This window comes from Herpailurus yagouaroundi, unplaced genomic scaffold (assembly GCF_014898765.1).
Source record: "Herpailurus yagouaroundi ecotype Mexico unplaced genomic scaffold, PumYag 28, whole genome shotgun sequence".
Classification (NCBI taxonomy): domain Eukaryota; kingdom Metazoa; phylum Chordata; class Mammalia; order Carnivora; family Felidae; genus Herpailurus; species Herpailurus yagouaroundi.
The window spans coordinates 111,796,537-111,818,314 of NW_024412376.1; the positions used below are offsets into that span (position 1 = coordinate 111,796,537).

The 21,778-nt window shown below is 32.9% G+C and overlaps 1 protein-coding gene across 1 annotated transcript; it reads right to left on the minus strand.

Annotated features, from left to right (window-relative positions):
- Positions 1–1,332: 1,332 nt before the first annotated feature.
- Positions 1,333–16,662, minus strand: CSN1S1 (casein alpha s1). The gene is made up of 18 exons (XM_040477019.1): positions 16,592–16,662; positions 15,136–15,198; positions 13,295–13,327; positions 12,810–12,830; positions 12,358–12,396; positions 11,826–11,849; positions 11,174–11,197; positions 11,046–11,087; positions 9,820–9,843; positions 8,524–8,556; positions 7,691–7,714; positions 7,271–7,315; positions 6,239–6,280; positions 4,855–4,872; positions 4,376–4,417; positions 3,219–3,377; positions 2,560–2,601; positions 1,333–1,723 (listed from the first exon to the last, which is right to left on the minus strand). The coding sequence occupies exons 2-16, from the start codon at positions 15,184–15,186 to the stop codon at positions 3,219–3,221; spliced, it is 621 nt and encodes a 206-aa protein (XP_040332953.1). The 5' UTR covers positions 15,187–15,198; positions 16,592–16,662; the 3' UTR covers positions 1,333–1,723; positions 2,560–2,601.
- Between the last annotated feature and the right edge of the window lie 5,116 nt (positions 16,663–21,778).

Sequence of the window (21,778 nt, forward strand, 5' to 3'; positions counted from 1 at the left end):
CCTGTCACCATACAGCACTATTACAATACCAGTTATTATATTCTCTGTGTTGCACCTTTTGATTTATTCATTCCATAACTGGAAGCCTATATATCCCACTCCCTTTCACCCATTTTCCCATCCTCTCCACCTTCCTTATAGGTGGTATTTTAAATATGGTGTCACATAAATCCTTGATATTCACATTTTTCCCCTTCATTTTGCCTTTAAAACCAAAGAAGAAAACAATACCAGCAACAGTTTGCTTTAATCTTATAGAACAGAGGCTTCTACCTCATAGGACAATTTTAAGGACAAGTCTACTCTAGTTTTGTACTACAATTTAGCTTGCAGGAAACATGATTGTCTTATTCCATGGCTCACTGGGCATTCATTAAAATGATGACTTTATTTCTATAGGATTCATGACATGAGAAATATCAAGTATCCTTGAAGTCTTGGGAAATAACATGACAAAAGAAGCTGGGAGACACAATTTATGAAAACACAAGGGCCTGTACTCTCCACTAATTTCCTGCAGGTTCAGTAGTTGGAGTAGGTTGGCAAACCTCCAGATAAAAACAAAGTGTTTCACATGTACTTCTTAACACAGAGAGAAGTCAGAAGAATCGATGCTAACTGGTTGTCTTTTCAAGGCCAAAAATTCATCTTTGGGTGTTATGCATATAAAATATATATTATTGGTAGGATGCCGAACAGTTGATGGCTTAGGGCATGCCACAAGAGGCCTTATCTCTTGTATGTTAGGATCTTATAGACACAATAGTTCTAAAAGGGTCATGACGTGTTGGGTTGGCTGCAAACCTGGAATATACCCTGAAAAGTAAATCTCACCTGGGGCTTTTAGGATATCAGAGCAAGTAACAATTGTCATTTCAAGAAATAACTCCTCATTGGGCTTTGAAGGATATTGAACAGACCACCATGGCTACTAGAGGACCGTGTGTACTAAGGTGACCTCTTAAATGGTCTAATCTACCTACATATAAACTCAGCTATAATCAGGTGGGTTGAGCACAAACAGGTCCTGGTGGCATAAATTAATTGCATCACCAGGTTGTTCAAGTACCCAGTTGACACACAAATGCCACACTGCTGTTCCTCTCTGCAGCCACACCTCATGGGAAATATTCTATAAACAACTGACTTCAAGTGAAAGATTTTGGACCTCGTTTATAATTTGCCAGAATCAGAAGTGACATTTTAACCTTTTTCATTAAAATGTGATTGAAAGTATCATAGAAAAATTTAGTGAAAACAAAATATTATATACATACTCTGAAAAGGATTATGTAAATGTTGCTGAATGGAATAATGACAGAAAGTATGGACTGTGCCTTAAAAGTATAATTTATTGAAAAGAAAAAGAAAAATCTCAGTCACTGCACACAATTACATGAAATGATGGCACTTACAGAAGAAGCAATTCAAAGACTTTTTAAACAAAATTTCCATCACAGAAACTTAGTAAAGACTTCAATACCCTCTGATTCAGTGGCCTTCACACCGGCATGATGTAACTGAAATTTAGACAATAAACTGTTAGGAAAACTTAGCTTAATGAAAATGATGATATTCTATCTAATGCACAGTAGAGAACTCAAGAAGAAAAGACTGCCTTCAATTTGGGATTGTCCTATTCTAAAATAACAGTCGAATCCTTTGGCTAGGATGGTTCTACACGATAGAGGCGCAATTTAGAGAATGGAATTTTCAGTCACATCTGTAAAGAGAAAAGGAAATATGTGGTTAGCCATACTACATATTTTGAGTTGAAGACACACTTTTATGGTATGCACATTTTAATTTCCATTTTTTTCCATTTTAATATAAAGCTTACAATGTTATTTGTGCTTTCCTGTGGTTGACATACATATCCATTGTTCCTGATTTTTAAGTTTTGAAAATAATTTATTACTAGATAGTATTTTCTTTTGAAGTAATATAAAAGATATGGAAAGGCAACTGGAAGAAAAAGTTTTCATGTGGGTCAGAGTTTTATCATTTTCTTTAGTTTGATCTTTTGGAAAGAAAGTTGCCACCATTGTGAAGGGAAGTGCACACACACACATACACACACACATTTAAAAGCTCCAATCAAGTGGGAGAAGGTAATTAAAACAAATCTGTTGACTTTTCAGTCTGTTTGCCTATTGACAAGCAATCATTTGGTTTCACTAGGTGACTTGCTAAGGATTTCTTCTGTAGTGAGCACAAGGAACAGGATACAACTGTTGGGTTCACCTGAGTCTCAGTGTCACATCTTCATAGAACGTTAGTAACATACAAACTCCTATACTTGTATAGGATTTCCAATATTATAAATTATATTAGTTAAAGTTAGGTAACTTTTTAAGTTGCTGTTTAAATGCAGTATGAGCAGGAAACAAAAATTTGTACATTACTAAGCCAATTTAATTCTTTAAGTGCTAACGTGTTCTGAAGGAACTAGACTGCAGCAGAAAAAAAAAAAAAACTTACAACCTACAATCATATCTTCTTACCTTGTCTTCAAATGAAAATAGGATTAATGATTAGACAGGTAATTTGCAAACTTACCAAGTACCATAATTGTGGAGTTTCTGAGAATTTTTAATTTTTCTGGAAGAATAAAAATTGTTAAAATTATGTGATCAAGATAGTCAGCAATAAAATTTTCTTAGCCCCATCCCCAAAATGACCACTACTTATTTGCTGTGTCTATTTTCCCAGCACTATACTTTGCAAAGATGATTATATTTAATCACATTCAGAGTTATTAAAATAAGCATTGTTATACTTATTTCAAGTAATCAAAAGTCAGAATTTGAATTTAGAACTACTGGATACCAAAATCTTGCTGTATTGTTATGTGTAACATGGGTATAACCCAAAGGAAGGCATTTGAAGATTAGTAAAAGTGCAAAAAGAAAAAAAAACTGAGTTCTGTATCAGAACCCTTTATAGTTTTAATTTGGAGAAAAGTTTTTTTCTACCCTTATCAAGAATGAATTTCACTTATAGAATAGATAACGCTGCTCCAAATGCTCCTGACTTTTGGACTGTTAGCCATAGATACCAGAAAGTATTGTCAATTTTCCATTTCAGAAAATTCTCACATGAGTCACTAAACACTGATTTGCCATGAATATTCTAAATCTGTTTCTATGGTAGGTTCTGTAAGTGAATTTCTTTTATTTCCTTTAGTAGAACATCAATATTTAGGTAAATGAACTTACCTACCACTCTGGCACAACACCAACGTTTTCAGTGTTCTCAGGGGCCGTAAGTTTAGTGACGTCATAGAATGGTGTGTAAGCAATATACTGCATGACTTGTGGAGGGTAATACCACACAGCATAGGGATAAGCATCAAGTTGGTAGAATTGTTGGAAAGGCTAGAAGGAAAGACCATTGAGAAGCAACAATGTATGAACAATTGCTGTTTTGAATCTCTGAAAATGAATCATTCCAATCATTTCAGACATGGCTGTTAGCAACACAAGAGATAATTACTCGGTGAGATCTTTGAAAGAAAAAGAGAATATGAATTACAGATTCTGAATAAAACTTCAAAGGTGGAACAAGCAACCTATTTGAAATACTTTTCATGTAAGAGAGCTGGGAACTGACACTAATTTTGTCCATTGTATTTCCTAGAGGCAATTTTTGCTAAGACATATGGAACATCCTCAACGATCTTTATTAAGAATCGCTAAATGGCAAGTAGTGACTGGGGGGCTTCGTGACTGATATGGAACTGACCTTATTGTTCACAAGAATCAGAATTGTTATGGCAGCACATAGTTCATAGTATCTGGTTATTGCCTTAAAAATGAAATCAGAATCCCTAGGAAAACTGTGGGACAATGGAATTTAGGGCAGGGGAAAGGTTGGTATTTGCTATGTATTACTAACAACTTCATTTCACAGATGAGAAAACAGGATCAGAGAGTATTTTTACAGAGACATTCAGTATCTCTCCAGATGGTTTATTCAAAAGAAAAGTGTGTCAACTAGTTTGAGAGTTTGAGATTCCTAAATATAAATTGAATTTTAGAATCGGACTATGGGCATAAAGATATAAAATTAAGAAATATGTTAAAAGAGAAATTAATGTAACCATGGAGATTAACACTTCATAGTGCTTATGATTATAAATACAATGCCCACATCAGCTGAGACAAAAAGCAGAAAGCAGCTCCTTTTCCAAAGACTAGTGACAAGTATTGCTAATCTCCCCTGTCAATTAATATAAATTGTCCTAGAAGGTGGGAGTGAGAAATAACTTCTGAAGAAGAAAACAACCCCTTCAAAGTGTGAGGTTATTTAAAAGCACACATATTTAAACTTCACAGTATATCATTACTCTGTAATTTATTAATCAAAATATTACCAATTGGATGTGGTTGTTTTCAGTCACTCTGCGCAGTTGTTGCTGTATAAAAGGAAATACAGTACATTCTAAATTACTTAGACATCTTCTGGTACAACACGTTCATTTTTCAATGTACCAAGAATATATCATCATCCATGAAATTTAGGATAAACTGCATTATATGCCAGAATTATGAAAAAGTATAAAAACACTTTTTAATTTGTAACTTTAGAAAAATAATATTCAAATGGTGCATGGGTGGCTCAGTCAGTTAAGCATCCAACTCGATTTTGGCTCAGGTCATGATCTCACAGTCATGAGATTGAGCCCTGTGTAGGGCTCAGCACAGAGCTCAAAGCCTGCTTGAGATTCTCTCTTCCCTCTCTCTTTGCCCCTTCCCAGCTTGCACATGCAAACAAGCAAGTGTATTGTCTCTCTCAAAATAAATAAACTTTAAAAAAAAATTAAAATATTCTAGATTTAATAAATAATCTTACCTGGTCACGGAGAGCTTCCTAGGAAAGAGAAAATATTTTGTTTTAGTATATTGACTTTATTAATTTATGAAAAACAAACATTTATTAGGTACTTTCACTCATTCAGGGATAACTATGCTAGCCACTGAGGACACAATGAACATTATGAAATACAATGAACATTATGAGCAAGACCAATATAGTAATAATATTTGTGGAGGTAACAGCTTAGTCATATACCTAAAATAATAAAACATATTATTCCTGTAATTTCTCAGATCAGTAATGGTGAATTCCGGGGAGGGGGGGTGGTTAGTGATATATTTAAATTTATTTGGACTTTATTTTAAACATAAGCAACTTAGACACCAAATAAGAGTAACAATTGGGCCCAAATTAAATTCATTATTGACTATCCTCTTCCTACACCGATAACAGAAGAAAACGAAAACTATAATTTTACTAAATTACGACAGGGCCTTTTCCCTAAAGTCTTAATTAAGTTGATTTGTTGCAACTAAAAGTAAAGGTTTTTGGTTTTTTTTTTTCCTCCCAAGCGAATGACTTTATAAAAATCAAAAGGATCAAAACGAAATAGTGTTAAGAAGGTTGTGCTGATGGATATATTTTTGATCTATTGATATGCTTTAGCATAAAAGCAATTTATGGCATTATAGTTCGAATGTACATCTTGATAAGAGACCTTCATAATGTTGTTAGAAGTCTCATGAGCAAAGCAAATTTTATAGAGTCTGGAGGGTCAGGGCAGGAATTGGACTTGCTACAAGCCAGATTTAGGGCTCGCTGAGTAGGAGATTGATAATCCAATATTCAAAATAACACCAGGAAGAATGTTTCCATTTCACACGTAAGGAAACAGGTCCAGGGACAGTGAGTTCAACTTGACAATTCTTAGAGAGATTTGACAAAAACAATTTGAAGGTTTAGGACTCCTAATTCCTTCTACAGAGTTTATACTGTTTCCTTAAATGGAAAGTTTATTTGGCATATCTGTGCTTTCATGAGCAGGAATAGGAATGTCTCTGGAATCTCCATACAGCACTGAATTTGGGAAAATAAATACATGATAAAGTCCTAAATATAATGTATCATCAGAGACTATAAGAGGATTTGATGTAGAATTTACTCAAGGTAAATTTCTCCTTGGTTAGTAATTATGGATAAAATAGACAGCATTAGTATAGGCATAAATAGAAAGAAATGGCTTTGACAGTAAATATACAGGCAGTCATATGAATAATTTTTCAATTATTGTTAACTACCAAGGCTAGAATAGTTTCCTGAGAAAAAAATGAATACATCTTTAGAAGTGCACCCAACATAAAATTTAATGTATTTTAATTCTGCAGAATACAATTTTGTATTATAATAAATAAACTATTACCAGTTGCAGTTGGTTGTATTTGCTCAGTCTATGAAGCTGTTCCTATTCAAAAGAAAAAATATTCTCAGTTGCTTGGATACCATTCAGTCCAACCCCATCATTCTTAAGTAATGAAGCTAGAATCCTAAAATGCTTTTTCTAGAAGTAAAGAATGAGGAACTATTAATCTTACTTTAGTGTTATTTCTACAACAGATAATTTGGACTAATTGAATTATTTCTTTTTAAAATATTAGAAAACTGCTTTCTTAACTTTTTTAATTTTTAATTTAATTAATTAATTAATTAATTATTATTTTTGAGATCCCACGACCTGGGATCGTGACCTGAGCTGATATCAAAAGTCAGGTACTTAACTGACTGAGACACCCAAGTGCCTCTTAAGTTATTTTTAAGTTAAAATAAATTAAAATACAATCAGATATGAGTATTCAGGCAATTTTACTTATATAATATCTTGTGTCAGAATACTAAGAAAATTAAAAATGATTTCTGCTTTCTGACCAAAGCTTTTAGACTTGGTCAAATGAAATCAAAATATTAGATGAAGTGGGGGAAAAAATGATGATGCTTCTGACATTAGCCACATTTAGTGATCATTTACTTTGAACTATGGATTATATTAGCTGCTTTTATATCATTTAATATTTATTATCATTGTCATTTTAGAAATTAGATTATAGACTTTTGGCAGATAAATAAACTAACATCACATGCTGGTAAAAGGCAAAGCTTAGGGGCAAACTCAAGTCTGGCCAAATCTATGGACTGTCATTTAAATACTAGGCTATTCAGATCCAAAGCAGACTATACAGTACAAATATTCAACTTAAAGCATGTATTAAAAACCTGGAATTAAAAAACTCATTAATTTTATTTTCAGAGAGGAAGCAGTCATTATCTAGAATCCATCAGACTACTTACTATGGATTACATTTTAGCAGATAATGAGAAAGAGAACAATTTATCAATATAACATTCTTACTCATTTCTTGGTACATTTGCCTTTGAGAAGCTCATAATGAAATTTTACCAGATAGCGTTGAGAGAGTATATCTTCCTTTGAAATGTGCTTCTGCTAAAAAACAAAAACAATAACAAACATATATATGTGTGTGTGTGTATGTGTGTGTATACATACACATATATGTATATGCATATTGTAGCATATCTTGGGTAATATTACTATATTTTATTTTATTTTTATTTTATTTTTTTTTCAACGTTTATTCATTTTTGGGACAGAGAGAGACAGAGCATGAACGGGGGAGGGGCAGCGAGAGAGGGAGACACAGAATCAGAAACAGGCTCCAGGCTCTGAGCCATCAGCCCAGAGCCTGACGCCGGGCTCGAACTCACGGACCGCGAGATCATGACCTGGCTGAAGTCGGACGCTTAACCGACTGCGCCACTCAGGCGCCCCTATATTTTAAATTTGACGAATAACTCTTACCTGAGTGTTATTGGGAACAACTTCCTTCAAAAAAATAGAAACAAGCACACTTTTAATTTTATGACATTAATTTACATTTAAGGTAAGAATGCTAATTAACCAAACACTATTACTAAATAACTGTGGTTAACTGATTTTAACAACAAATTTTTGCATAACTGAGACAAGGTGAATAATTTGAGGTCTATGCTGTATTCAAGATTCCCTTTCTTCTCACTGCTTTCAGCAGGGAGATTATTCAGAATGTTGAAGGTGGATATAAAATATTCACCTTTAGTGAATTCACAGAAACTTGGGTTGGTCTTATTTTGTAGTTTGGATGAAGGTCTCCCAAAGTTAAGAGAAAGACCTCATCACCTTCTATGCCTGCTATTTTTTCTTTCTTTAGGTTAACAAGGGGCAAAGAATGTGTAATTAATTAACCCCGAATGGGTTGATTTCTACACAGAATATGACATGTTAACATAATTGATTTAGAAACATAGCCACCATTGTAATTTTTAATGACAAGATTGAGTTCTACTAATATGGGTAGATTTCAATAAATATGAAATCTGGGAAGGGCAAAATAACCAGGGAAAAAAATGTTTGGGCACCACAGATAGCCAGATACCATTGTTTGCCAACAACAATCTTGTCATTTTGTCTCTGACAAAGAGTTGTTTTCTTACATCTGTTGGGGTGATATTCACATCTTAATATTGGAATAGAGTTACATATATGGCACCTTGTACAATGAGACCTTATGAAATATGTAACCTTCATGGTTCAACAAACTGTCATAAATGTTTTCTAACTAATTGGGATATTGAATTAACATCAAAATCACTTACCTCGCTTGATGAACTGCTGCTAGTTTCCCTTTGCTAAGAGAAAGGAAACCAGTGTCATTGACCCTGGTATTTTTAGAGTTGTAAGGAAACTAGGTCTACACTTTCCTCTTGGGTTGCTAACTCCCGGTTTCAGATTTGAAATGAGTGATATGAAAAGCTTCAGGGCCAATATAATGTATTTTCTGAAGTGTCAATTTTATTTAAAATATATGGAGAGAAGAGGATAATAACTTACCCAATAACTTAAAAAAACATTTTTTAGTAAACCAAACACAGATATATGATTGAGTAGAATGCAAAATGTATATGGATATTTTGTGTGTGTGATAAATATGAAATTTGAAGAAAAAGCCCCATTGAGCTGACCTACCCAGAGTTAAGCATTTATTCTCGTGCACCTTTGGGGCTATTTTGAAGTGAATAAACTGGAAACACTAAAATACAACGACCAATTGGGGCGCATGGGTGGCTCAGTCGGTTGGCTGTCTGACTTCGGCTCAGGTCATGATCTCACAGCTTGTGAGTTCATGCCCCATGATGGGCTCTGTGCTGACAGCTCGGAGCCTGAAGCCTGCTTCAATTCTGTGTCTCCCTCTCTCTCTCTGCCCCTACCCTGCTTGTGCTCTCTGTCTCTCATATATGAACAAATGTTAAAAAAAAAAATTTTAAAATAAAAAAAAAATGCAACAACCAATTTCAGCATGGACCTAAAATTATATTAGCTTTTAAAACATCTCCCCCTTGAAATATGTAGTTTCCTTTTAAGGCATGTATGTTTATATTTATATATGGATATAACTTTTGTATTGAAGTGCAAATTTTAAAAGACTGATTCTAATATTCAAAAGACTATTCATCTCTTCAGAGAGTTGATTAACTATATATTAGGGACTTACATGTTTTTCCCACATTTTTAGATTGGGTAGCAGAGCCAATCCCCAGTGATCCCCGGTGATTGCTGCAATTAATTCTTTCTACCCAAGGACTGCCCTCAACATTGAGAAAGCTCATACCCCAAGATGGCAGAGGTACGTCTTTTGTTGGAGCCTCATGTTCCATTTGTTAACAGTCATGCACATTTTGCTTTTTACTCTTTATTTTAATAAATAAGCAATGTTTTCACTGATCATCATACAAAGGACATATTCCCTCTTCCAATTTTAACTTTATCTGGCACGACATTGTACATTCTTGGACTTGAGAAGTTTAACCTTGCTCACTTTGAGAAGATAGTTTTGCATGAAACAAAGCATACAGTGTGTACTACGTGTGATATAAAAGTGTAGAATGTCTTACCTCAGGGTCTTCCATAACATGTCCCTTAGGAAAAGAAAAAAGAATTAATTTTATGTTTCAAATGTAAAATAACAATTGCTGAATAAAAATAGACAGCAAAGAAAATAGAAAATTGAGGCAATAGACAAGTTATAAGGAAAATAAAAAGGCCTGCCTACCCTGGCCTGAGCTAACCAAAGGATTTACCTCCCTAATCTGAATATCAGAGTTTAATAAAAATTATTTTGGATTCTTATATGTTGTGATAAACCAATGTAAATAATTCTACATTTTACTTTAACCAGTATACGTTCTTTTTTCTTTAATTTGGCTTTTTCAAGGTAAAGAGCAGCACCGGATTAAAGATCATGTGGTAAATAAAAGTGCACAAACCATTGGCTCAATGACACATACATACTTAAGCAAAATGGATTTTCTCCCTCTATGTTCCATAGCAATATAGTGACATTATCAATAACATTTAAGCTGAAAATATGAGTGCTGATGTAATTATCCAGCTAATTCTGGCCAATGTGTGATATATCTTTTTTTTTTCTTGAATTAGAAATATCTGTCTTTGTTTTGACTTAGAATTATTTACTTTGTGTGGGTATGTAAAAGGAATGTTTTTACTTCTTCATTTTCCTTATATTAGCTTTAACAGCTTTAAAACAAAAGATCATACATCAGTTGATTTATTCTGCCAAGAAAAGATAATCATTCAGGTATGAAGGATAGTTAGATATATTTATCTCATAAATTTTGAGCACCTGTGTTGTCTCTTTATACCAAATCTATTAAAAATCTAGTAGACAACTCATATTTTAAAAATCATGTTTAAATAAAGCAAATCATCAACTGTGACTATGTAAAACATCCTTGGAGCAGATATATTGCTATATATAGTACCCTGAATGAATCATTTCTTCAGCTTTGGTGGTAAGTTCAAACAATTGGCCAGTCCACAATCACATCCATGCAAGCACACCTTCCTTCCTTCCTTCCTCCATCCATCCATTCATTCATACTCTCCATCATCTCCCCATAGGTGTAAAGTAACATCAATAAAATCAGTATTCTTTAGAATTCTCAGCAGAAGTCACATTTTGAATATCTGAAAAGTTCTAAGAAACTATAAATGCCATAGAAAAACTTCTTTTTTCTAAACTTAAATAATTTTCCCACTGCAAGAATACATTTTTTTTTTTTTTTTTTTGGCCACACTATTGAAAGAAAAATTTTGGTACCTTGGGTTCATCATTCTGCGTTTCTCTCAGAAGTTCTCTTTGCTGAAATCAATAAAGGGTAGCATGTAAAATATATCTTTGAAAGGACAAACTTTTAAAATAATTTAAATACCATTGGTGTTCCTTACCCTGCTCAGTTCACTGAGGTGTTCCTTAGGGATAGAAACGAAAAGAGAAACAACATTAGTGAATAGGGATGTAAGTGAGTGAACATCTGTAAGAAAGTGTACCTTGCATTGTGCTGCTGCAAATTAAAAAATAAATATGTTTCTCATGAATGCACTAATATTTCTTGATATATCATTTTTAACATCAGTTTCTTTTTGCTAAGCTTTCTTTGCTTAAGCTGTATGGCAATATGCACTTAATATAATAAAAAATGAGTCACCTCTTGATTTCAGCTCAGGTCATGATCTCGCATTTGGTGAGATCAAGCCCTGCCTCAGGCTCTGTGCTGACAGTGTGGGGTCTGCTTGGGATTTTTTCTCTCCCTCTGTCTCTCCCCCTTGCCCCTACTTGCACTCATGGGTGCGCTTTCCCTCTCTCTCTCTCTCCTCTCAAAATAAATAAATAAAAATTAAAAAAAAAATAAAAAGTTGTCCCACTATATTTTATTGTTATCTTTTATCTTATTTCAGTCATAGTTCTGAATTCTCTTGATCTCACTTGTCTGGTTCAATAAACCTAGTGTCTATTTCCATAAGAGGCAATAAAGAAGGACAGCACAACACTTGCATCCGTTTGTTAACTTTATGGTGTATCTTGTGGAGATCTCCTTACCTGTCTTAATTCTCTCGGTGTAAGCTACAAAAGAAAGGAAGGAAGGAAGGGAGGGAGGGAAGGAGGGATGGAGGAAGAGAGGAAGAAGAAAAGTCATGTTAAAAACCATTCAGGCAAAGTTGGGTTGCCTATCAACTTTTTAAATAGTGGTCATGAAGTCAAATTTCTATTTGTGTTTTATTTGACAATTAAGTCACTAAATTATAGAAAATACAATACATAAAGGAGTATTGTTTAGAGACAAAATGTTCCATCCATAATACGTATGGAAATTGTATATTCTACCTAGGTTATGCAAAGGAAAGCTTAAGTGTTTTACAAAGAGGCAAATGCATAGGAACAAATTAAAATTTAATTTAGCTTTTTAATATTTGAACATCTGGCTTTAATATTCTTTGTGGGTGCCTGGGTGACTGAATGAAGGGAATATTTGGTCAAGCTAAGTGAAAAAAACATTTATAAACTAAAATTAAAATACATTTCCCAGAAAAATGTGTTTGTCTTTTAAGAAAAATAAATGGATAACACTTACGAGAGCAAACCTGAGAGCCTGTCTTTCTTTGAGAAGCTCCTATAGAATTAAAGTGTGAATGATTAAAAAAAAATGAAAAACATACCAAAAAAAGGAGCATGTTTGTCCATTTGAACACAAGTTCTCAATTTTAATTAGGTAAGCCAGCATATTTCTTAGGTAGAAGAAAAGATAATTAGTTTTAATTTTATAACCTAATTTTTAAAACTAAAGGAGACATCCTATTTGGTTGTTTCTTTTTACTAGGCTTAGAGACTTAGTAAGTCTGTGCTTAACAAAATGTCGAAGGAAGAATTAAGGATTTAGTCAAAACAGAGATTTGAGAGAGTAATCCAAGTAGCTGAGTACTTGGATACATTTGAAGGCAAATGAAAAGTGGAGCAGGAAGACATTCATCATTCATCATAGCTAACAGAAAAAGTTGGGAGCCGGGGGTAGAGAAAGAGCCTTACCTCTCTGCTGTCTGGTTCATTCTGCAAAGAATAAAAAAATAAATGAAAAGGTATTATTAGTTCAATTAGTGGGCAGAGTGGAGGTGTAATGACTCTTGCAAAAACGTGAGGTACAGGTATCTAATTGAAGATCCAGTGTGTAAATGAGACCAAATTATAAATCACATGTTGGAGTTCAAGTAGAAGAGAAAGAAGCAGGAATACATTAAAATAGATCATGTTAACATATTCTGTTTAATTATTTCTCTTGAATATTAAGATTTTTATTAACCATAAATATTTATGTAAGTTCATGTGCCCACCTAAGAAAGTTTGTGAAAACAAATAAAAATTTCTCAGCACTTGAACTGAGTTTATTATATCACAGTGAATGTGAAACTGTTTTATAGAGAAGAGAACAGGTGTAGAGTCTGTGTGTTATCAAGACATCATCACTTACATTATATAATTAGAGGGAGTTCTTGAATACAGAATAGAATACTCACTCGAACGAGTTCTAGCTGTCTATGAGGATGTTTCTGTGAAAAACAATAGTGAATTGTAAACAAAACAAAAGAAAAAGTAATCAAAATACAATAATAATAATTTCACAATAAATATGTACTATGAATTTAAACATTACTACTTAAGCAAGGCTTTTATTTTAATAGCTAAATTTATCTGAAACCACATTTCCCTGGTAGTAAAATGGGGGAAAAAAGTAACTATAACTATTTAATTAACAAATATCAAAACAAAGTAGGTTAATTATGTTCTCTCTTTGGAATACGACACAAAATTGGGAAAAGTATGTAAAAAGACTAAAAAAAAAGTTCTTAGTTTAAATTAATCCAGAATGATAAATAAGTTATTTAGTTTTCTAAACTACTATTACATGGGGCGCCTGGGTGGCGCAGTCGGTTAAGCGTCCGACTTCAGCCAGGTCACGATCTCGCGGTCTGTGAGTTCGAGCCCCGCGTCGGGCTCTGGGCTGATGGCTCAGAGCCTGGAGCCTGTTTCCGATTCTGTGTCTCCCTCTCTCTCTGCCTCTCGCCCGTTCATGCTCTGTCTCTCTCTGTCCCAAAAATAAATAAACGTTGAAAAAAAAATTTTTTTTTTAAATAAATAAACTACTATTACATGATCGTTCTAAAGGTCATTTTAAAGCATTACAAATTTGTGGAGCAAAATGTATGCTTTCCTAATTAAATGTTGTTTGTCTGGATTTTATTTTTATCATCAATTTAATTATACAAAACATTTTCTCAGTCTGAACCTTGACTCTGGAGACAAGGCTAAGTTTGATTAAATGATAGCATAAACATTTCTGATGTTTTCTTGGGAATAGAAATGTAGAATCTGTTTTCTGAGGAACTTGCATTCATTTCATTTGTAAGGACAAGATAAGAACTACTCCCACGACACATTCCTGGGGACTTGGATCTTTCTTTGTAACTCAAAGTCAGAGATTTCTTTCTGTTGGTGCTTAGAGTGTAGCATAAACAAAATTCTCTTGGTTAAGAAGTTGAGTTACTGGTGATTACTCATTATCCTTATAAGGATTTAGAGAATAAGAGTCTCATCAATAGAATAATGTGTGAGCACTTCAGAAACTTTTGCTTCCATATTTATTTGATGGTTGTGATGTCCAAATATCTCAAATCATTACTTGATGAGTTTCCCTCCAGGTCATCTTTGTTTATTCCTCCCTCCTTCATTAGCTACACATCACAAGAAAACAGAATAACATTTGCTTCACGTAACTAACAGAATAGCATTTCTTTTTATTTTTGAGAAGAAAAATAATTTACATTATCTAGTTTCATGGTCTACAGTGACCACAGTAACTTGATTTCTGAATCAGAAGAATCAGCCTTGTTTTCTATACCTTGGGCAAATGTTTGTTGCCACACCTATCTCAAATGAAGGTTGACTTCATTTCCAAAAGTAGAATACACTGGAATATGTGACTTTATGTTATATTTGATAAGGAAATATAGCACCTATTATATGTCTACAAATACGCTAATTCTATAATGGACCAAGGGAAAGAGCCTAATTACATTCTTTGATGCTATTTATTATGTTGTACAATAACTAATTTTTTGTTCTTTTTTTTTACTTTTTATTAAATTTTTTTTTATTGAGTAGTGCTTATATTTCAAGTCAGACATTGGATTTGGACTTAAGACTTGTGAAATATTACCATAGTTTTAATATCAAGACTTTACTAATTAGAGATCATCCCATGCTTTAAGATTATTATTCTCCGTATTTCATGTTTGATAAGATATAAGATCCTTTCTGACAAGAATCTTCAACTTTCTAAATTCTCTACTGTACTCACAGGTCTGGCAAGAGCAATAGCCACAAGGCAGGTAAGGATGAGGAGCTTCATGGTGGTCAAGGCCTAGGTAAGAGAACAAAATAAAAACGAGTTAGGTCTTATAATAAAATTTATTTCATGTAAAAGAAATCCTTGATTTTCCAAAAAAGGAAAATTTATGATAAAATAGGTCCATTTGAGGAGTGGTATTTTAATTAACATTATCTTTAATTTTTCTATTTAACATAAATTTAGTTTATGATTCTAGTTATCTTGCTCAGTGCTTATTTTAAGAAATATCAATTTCTGACCAATATTTTCATCTACTAGCATTCTAAAAGAAAAAATTTGATTTGGGGGTATGGTATATGGTTTTGTCTGAGGAATAAAGGATTATCAATATTTACATACAATTTTTAAAAAACCCAAACTTTTCCTCTTAGATCATCAGATTTCTTAAATGAGTAATAAACTAATTTAATTTTATCTGAATTTTTTTGAAAATCTCTCCTTTAAGTCTATTTTAGAGCATTCTGTTCTTTTGGAATCTTTGTGAAAAATGATATCAGTGCATTTGTAGAAATTATTAATCTCCATCAGTTATTAAAAAAATCTAGCTATCACTTCATGTTTGACTACACTGATCTATCCATGACATGACTGTATGAAGATGATTGGACAGATTCATAAGATTCAGATGTCTTGTTATGTTTGATTTCCAGAGTTCTATCAAACTGCAAGAATCTGTAAGTACTGACATTTATATGTAGTAGAAAAATGGTTTCTGGGGAAATTATTTTTAAAAATCATGTTATACATGTTATGCCTTAGTCAACAAACTAATACTGACATTTTTATATATACTGCTTCAGTTGAATCTAAAAACAAACTGTTGAATCTAAACACATTAGTAAAGAAGGCATATTTATAAGCCCAAAATGAGTTTACTATCTTTACCCATTTGTATCCTTCCAAATAGCCAAATTTAAACATCTTTACAAAAGTAGTCATTTATGTGTCTAACATTGATGTACTCTTTATATAATTAGTTTTATTAGTCACGTGACATGAAATAAAAATGGTCGTGAAACATTCTGCCAGAAATGTTACAGTAATTAAAAAGATCAGAAATTATTTTGCATAGCAACTTTCCACGGAATTGGACAAAATAATTCAAACTGCATCATCAAAAGTGTCTTGAAATTATGTACCTACTTTTTCAATATATAAGATTTCAGTTACCAAGTCTTAAAAAAATGATTTGATCTTTATAAAGCTATAGTAAGTTTTCACCAAAATCTCTGAGATCAATGGTGTCAAAATTTGCAAATGCATTCTAAACTACCATTAAATCATAAGAAGGTATCAATATTTGCAAACACATAGAAAAGTTACAAATGTATCTTAATGAAAATGAAGGAAAGAAAGATTAGATAGTGTGAAATCATAGTAAGTTTGTGATATGTAAACACAATACCTTGAACTCAAGCCTGGGAAGAAGAAGCAACCTGGGTTGATGATCAAGGTGATGGCAGATGTCTTTGCTCCACAGCTATTTAAACCAAGTGATTAGTAAAATGCTAATTTTGTGGTTTCAGTTCAACCAATAGGTTATTTAAATTCTAAGAATTCTCTCAAATAGGAAATTCATTTTCAGTTCAATTTCTCTCCCAAGAAATTCTGTGGAGAGCTTCCAACAAAGGAGTGATTCATGCTCTGATAACAGATTATAGAGGAAATGGAATATCATTACTCAAAATTAAAATACAAACATATCCAACTTTATGGTTATTATAGGAACATGATTGTCTGTTAAGTGAATAATTGGAAAGACTAATATATAAGTAAAATTCTCTTTTTATCTTTTGAAAAATCCAATGCCTATAAAGAAAATTCTCGGGATGAATTAGAGTCTTCAAAAATTTTCAACTTTTGTTAACGTGCTAGGTCATGGCAAGAATTCATGATTTACTTCACCTTTTAAAACTCAATTTGTCATACATTAGTTATTTTAATTATTCACTTTGTGGGGTACTTACATTGTATATGCTCTGATTTTTTTTTCCAAAAAGGAAATGTAATTATCTTATAAATTTTGGTGGCATGTTAACTTCATCACATCATTTTTTATTTGCTTTGCTTTGGAAGTTCTAGTTGTGATATCATACATTAATTTAGTTACTAGATTGTTTAACTAAAAGTAATAATTATTGAAGAATTAAATTTTTAAATGTTGCAAAAAATAAATCATACCTCTGATTTTCCATCTTTTAAAGTAAATAAAACTAAAAAAAAAAAACAAAGTCCCTCTCTCCAATCCCCAATTTTACTCCTAGAATGAACTTGCATCACACATTTTAGAAAAAAATATTATATGTTGAAGAAAATTTCCATACATAGAGAAGGTTTTTTAAAAATACTGTTAATTATAACTGCATTTTTATAAGGAAAAAACATACCATATATTAAAAATTTTTTTAAATACTATAATGATATTTACATCTTATTCAAAATCATGTGATAGGAACATTATTCTGTATTAAAAAGAAATTCCAGAGTGGGTCAGGCTTTCTACAATGGGAATCAGAGAGATTGGTTTTCCATATTGAACCTCTCTACATAGTATCTTCCTTGCTGACTACATCATATCAATTTTAACAGCTTACTAGTGTTTTCTATTCACAGGCATACCTTGGAGATATTATAGGTTGGATTCCAAACCACCCCAATTAACTGAGTATTGTAAAAAAGTGAATCAAATGAATTTTTGATTTTACAGTATATATAGAAGTTGTGGTCTTTTAAGTGTGTAATAGCATTATGTTTAAAAACCAATGTACATACCTTAATTTAAAAAAAAAAATACTTAATTGCTAAAAAATACTAACCATCACCTGACCTTTCAGTGAATCATCATCCTTTCACTGGGGGAGGGTCTTGCCTGGATAGTGATGGTTGTTGACGTATTAAGGTGGTGATTGCCAAAGGTTCGAGTAGCTGTAGCAGTTTCTCAAAATAAGAAAACAATGACATTTGCCACTTCGATTGACTCTTGCTTTCATATGTGATTTTTCTGTAGTGTGTAGTGCTGTTTGATAGCATTTTATCCACAGTAGAACTTCTTTCAAAATTGGAATCAATATTCTCAAACCCTGATGTTGTTTCACCAGCTAAGTTTATTAATATTCTAAATCCTTTGTTTTCATTTCAACAATCTTCATAGTATCTTCCCCATGAGCAGATCCCATCTCAAGAAACCACTTTCTTTGCTTATCCATAAGAAGCGACTCTTCATCTGTTTAAGCTTTATCTCTAAATTGCAGCAATTAAATATAATAATAATGAAAAAGTTTGACATATTGCAAGAATTACCAAAATGTGACACAGAGACATGAAGTGAGCAAATGCTGTTTGAAAAATGGCGCTGATAGACTTGCTCAAGTCAGGGGTGCCACAAACCTTCAATATGTAAAAAAAAAAAATGCAATATCTTCAACATACAGTAAGGTTAAATGCAATAAAATGGGCTATGCCTCTACTCCGATTCATGCAAGCATCTTTAACTGCATTATAGTGCCTTGTTTTTGTCTTTTCTAGATAGCATATCCAGAATGATTGACTTATTTTACCCCTTAGAATTACACTATATAAAAATCTACTGTAATTTATAAAAAACTACTGTATCTTCATTTGTTTATTTATTTTTTGTTCACTTATTTATTCACAGAGATGAAGGAACTGGACAAGGTACTGTGGATATAAAAGTTGAGCAAGATAAGGGACTCCTAGGTGGCTCAGTTGGTTGAGCGTCCAACTCTTAATTTTGGCTCAGCTCATGATCTCATGGTTTGTGAGATAAAGCCCCACCTTGGGCTGTGTTCTGAGATCATGGAGCCTGACTGAAATCCTCCCTTTCCCTCTCTCTCTGCCCCTCCCCTGCCCCTGCTTGTTCTCTCTCTCTCTCTTTCTCAAAATAATTTAAAAAAAATTTTTTTTAAGTGTTGAGGAAGACAAAATCCCTGGCCTAGTACTATGGTGGGTACTCAACACACAAAAAGCAAATAATTTTAATATTTTTGATAGTCCAAAAATAGAGATTTGAACAGGATCTCCAGAGTACCTATGAACACTTGAGACTGGGAACATACTTTTTAGAAATGTTCGATGATAATAAGACTTGTCATCAAAAGGAGACAATCAAGCTTTTAGAAGTGTCTAATCTGCATCATTAAACAAGCCATCTCTTAGTGAACTTGTGTATCTATCATGTATCATCTATCTCACAAACTCAAAATCCCAATTTTTCTATCTATAATCCTCTATAGATAAAGATTAATCTCTACTTCATATGAATTAGGTATTGAAGAAAGTTACTAGGTTGTAGTTTTTATTTTTTATTTTTTAAATGTGTATTTATTTTGAGAGAGAGAACATGAGTTGCAGAGGGGCAGAGAGAGGGACAGAAGAGAATCCCAAGCAAGTTCCATGCTTAGTGCAGAGCCCAACACTGAGCTTGATCTCATGACCCTGAGATCATGACCTGAGCCAAAATCAAGAGTTGGACACTCAATTGACTGAGCCACCCCTCCTTGGTGCCCTGGTTGTAATTTTTAATAAATCATTCTTATCATTGTAAAATATAACTGTTTCCTATAACTTGAGAAAAGATGGTTTCATGTTTCGTACATTTGTGCAATGCCAAGTCCTACAAAATTTTAGCCTAAGTTCATTTGCTTTATATTGATATTTTTCATTTCCTTTACCAGTTAAATTTGTTCAGTTCCAGCCATTAAAACAAAGCTCAAATTTGAAACACATATTTAGGTCATTTACAGTCAGATAAGCCTTTGCCCCACGAGTAAAGAAATGAGATTATTACCTGGTTATCAATTTTCTATTGCAATAGAGTCACATGGACGGTGAAAATATAATTGATCATTCAACAAGGAACATTCATAATAATGAAAAGTTATGCTCTCGGTAATTATAATAGAAAAAGAGACATAAACTAGGACTATTTTAGGCACACCGTGGCATGACCACTCTAACGATATCACACAACTGGTTTTGAAATTCCAACAGAATCCCTAAACAAAAGAAAATGGAAATAGGTAGATGAGGGGCAACTAAATAGAAAGCTTTCTTGTTTTCTAGTTTTTTGATAATGGAAAAATTATTTCCTTCTTGAATTCATACTTATTAGAAACACTAATTAGCATAAAAATGAAGAGAAATGCCAGTAGCCATTAAATGACACAGATTTTGAAAAATTAAAGTTAAGTGGTAAACTTTACTATGCAAGGCTTTGTATATTGTTGCAGCATGTCGTAGTCCAGACTCACACCTTCTTTGAAGGACTCACTTTGTATGAGACTGTCAATAATTCAGAACATAAAGTTTCAAAATTAGTTTGTCATAATTCTTTCAGGAACGTTTGGTTTTATGGCTGGTGACTCTTCTAGGAAAGTGTCCTTCAATTATGTGACTAACAGCTAACCTTCCAGAAGGAAACCTACCGAGAAATGTGAAAGATACTTTTTTTTTTCTCTGGAAACCCACACATCATTTGGAACCTAACAGAAGATTCACAATGGATGCTTGGTAACTACTGTCAGGTATTGTATGAATAGAATCTTGGAATTCAGAAATAAAATAAGAGTCCTTTTCAGGGAGTTGTTGTCTATTATGAATATATGACATTACTGGAAATATGGAATCTATGTTTACTTTTGTGTTCGTATCTAGAAAAAATCTCCTTTTTAATTCTTTAGTATGTTCTGAAATAAAACACACAACTGGAGTAAAGTGCTTTAATGCAGTGGTTGCAAACAAGGCCCTGGGGTCACACTGTCAATTTAAATCCTGAAACTCATTAATCTGCTACTATCTTGGGTAAATCATTGTGCCTCAATGTTCTCATCTGTTTAAAAACATCCACTTCCTACGTGAGAAAAAAATGAGATTACATACCTGCAGTACCTGAAGCAAGGTGCTCATTTAAAATTATCATTATTAGAATATGATTTTATAAAAGCCTCAACTATTTTGTGCCCAAATTATCCTCTTACTTCATAGATTTGTGAACTTTGTGAATTTATGAATGACATCTTTATGTTTATATGTGCATAGAAAATGTATGAAAAGGTAAAGACAAAACTTCTAATAGTGACCACAACTAAAGAACTTTTGGGATGGGATATGAAAAGGGAATAGAGAAGAGAGCTTAGAATTTTTATTAATGAAATGCTGTACTATTGTATATTTTCACAGAACACAGTGAATTAGAAGGTGTTTCTCAACTTTTAATGTACTTATGAATCACTAGGGTATCTTGTTAAATTTCAAATTCATGCTCAGTAGATCTGAAATGGATCCTGCGATCCTGTATTATTAACAAATTTTCGGGTAGTGTTATTGCTGGTGATCCATGGGATACACTTTGACCAGCAAGGAACTAGGAGATTTGAAAATGTAATATATAGTCTCCTCCTTTAAACTTACCAACGATGAAATTTTGCATATAAAAAAGTAAAAAAGTACCTAACATCATGTAAAGGCATGTAACATATATAGCAAAAACAGATGCTAAATAATTCTGAATCGTATTTCCATGAGATTTTTACCTTCATAACAATGTGTAGAATAAAAAATTTTCTCACCTCAT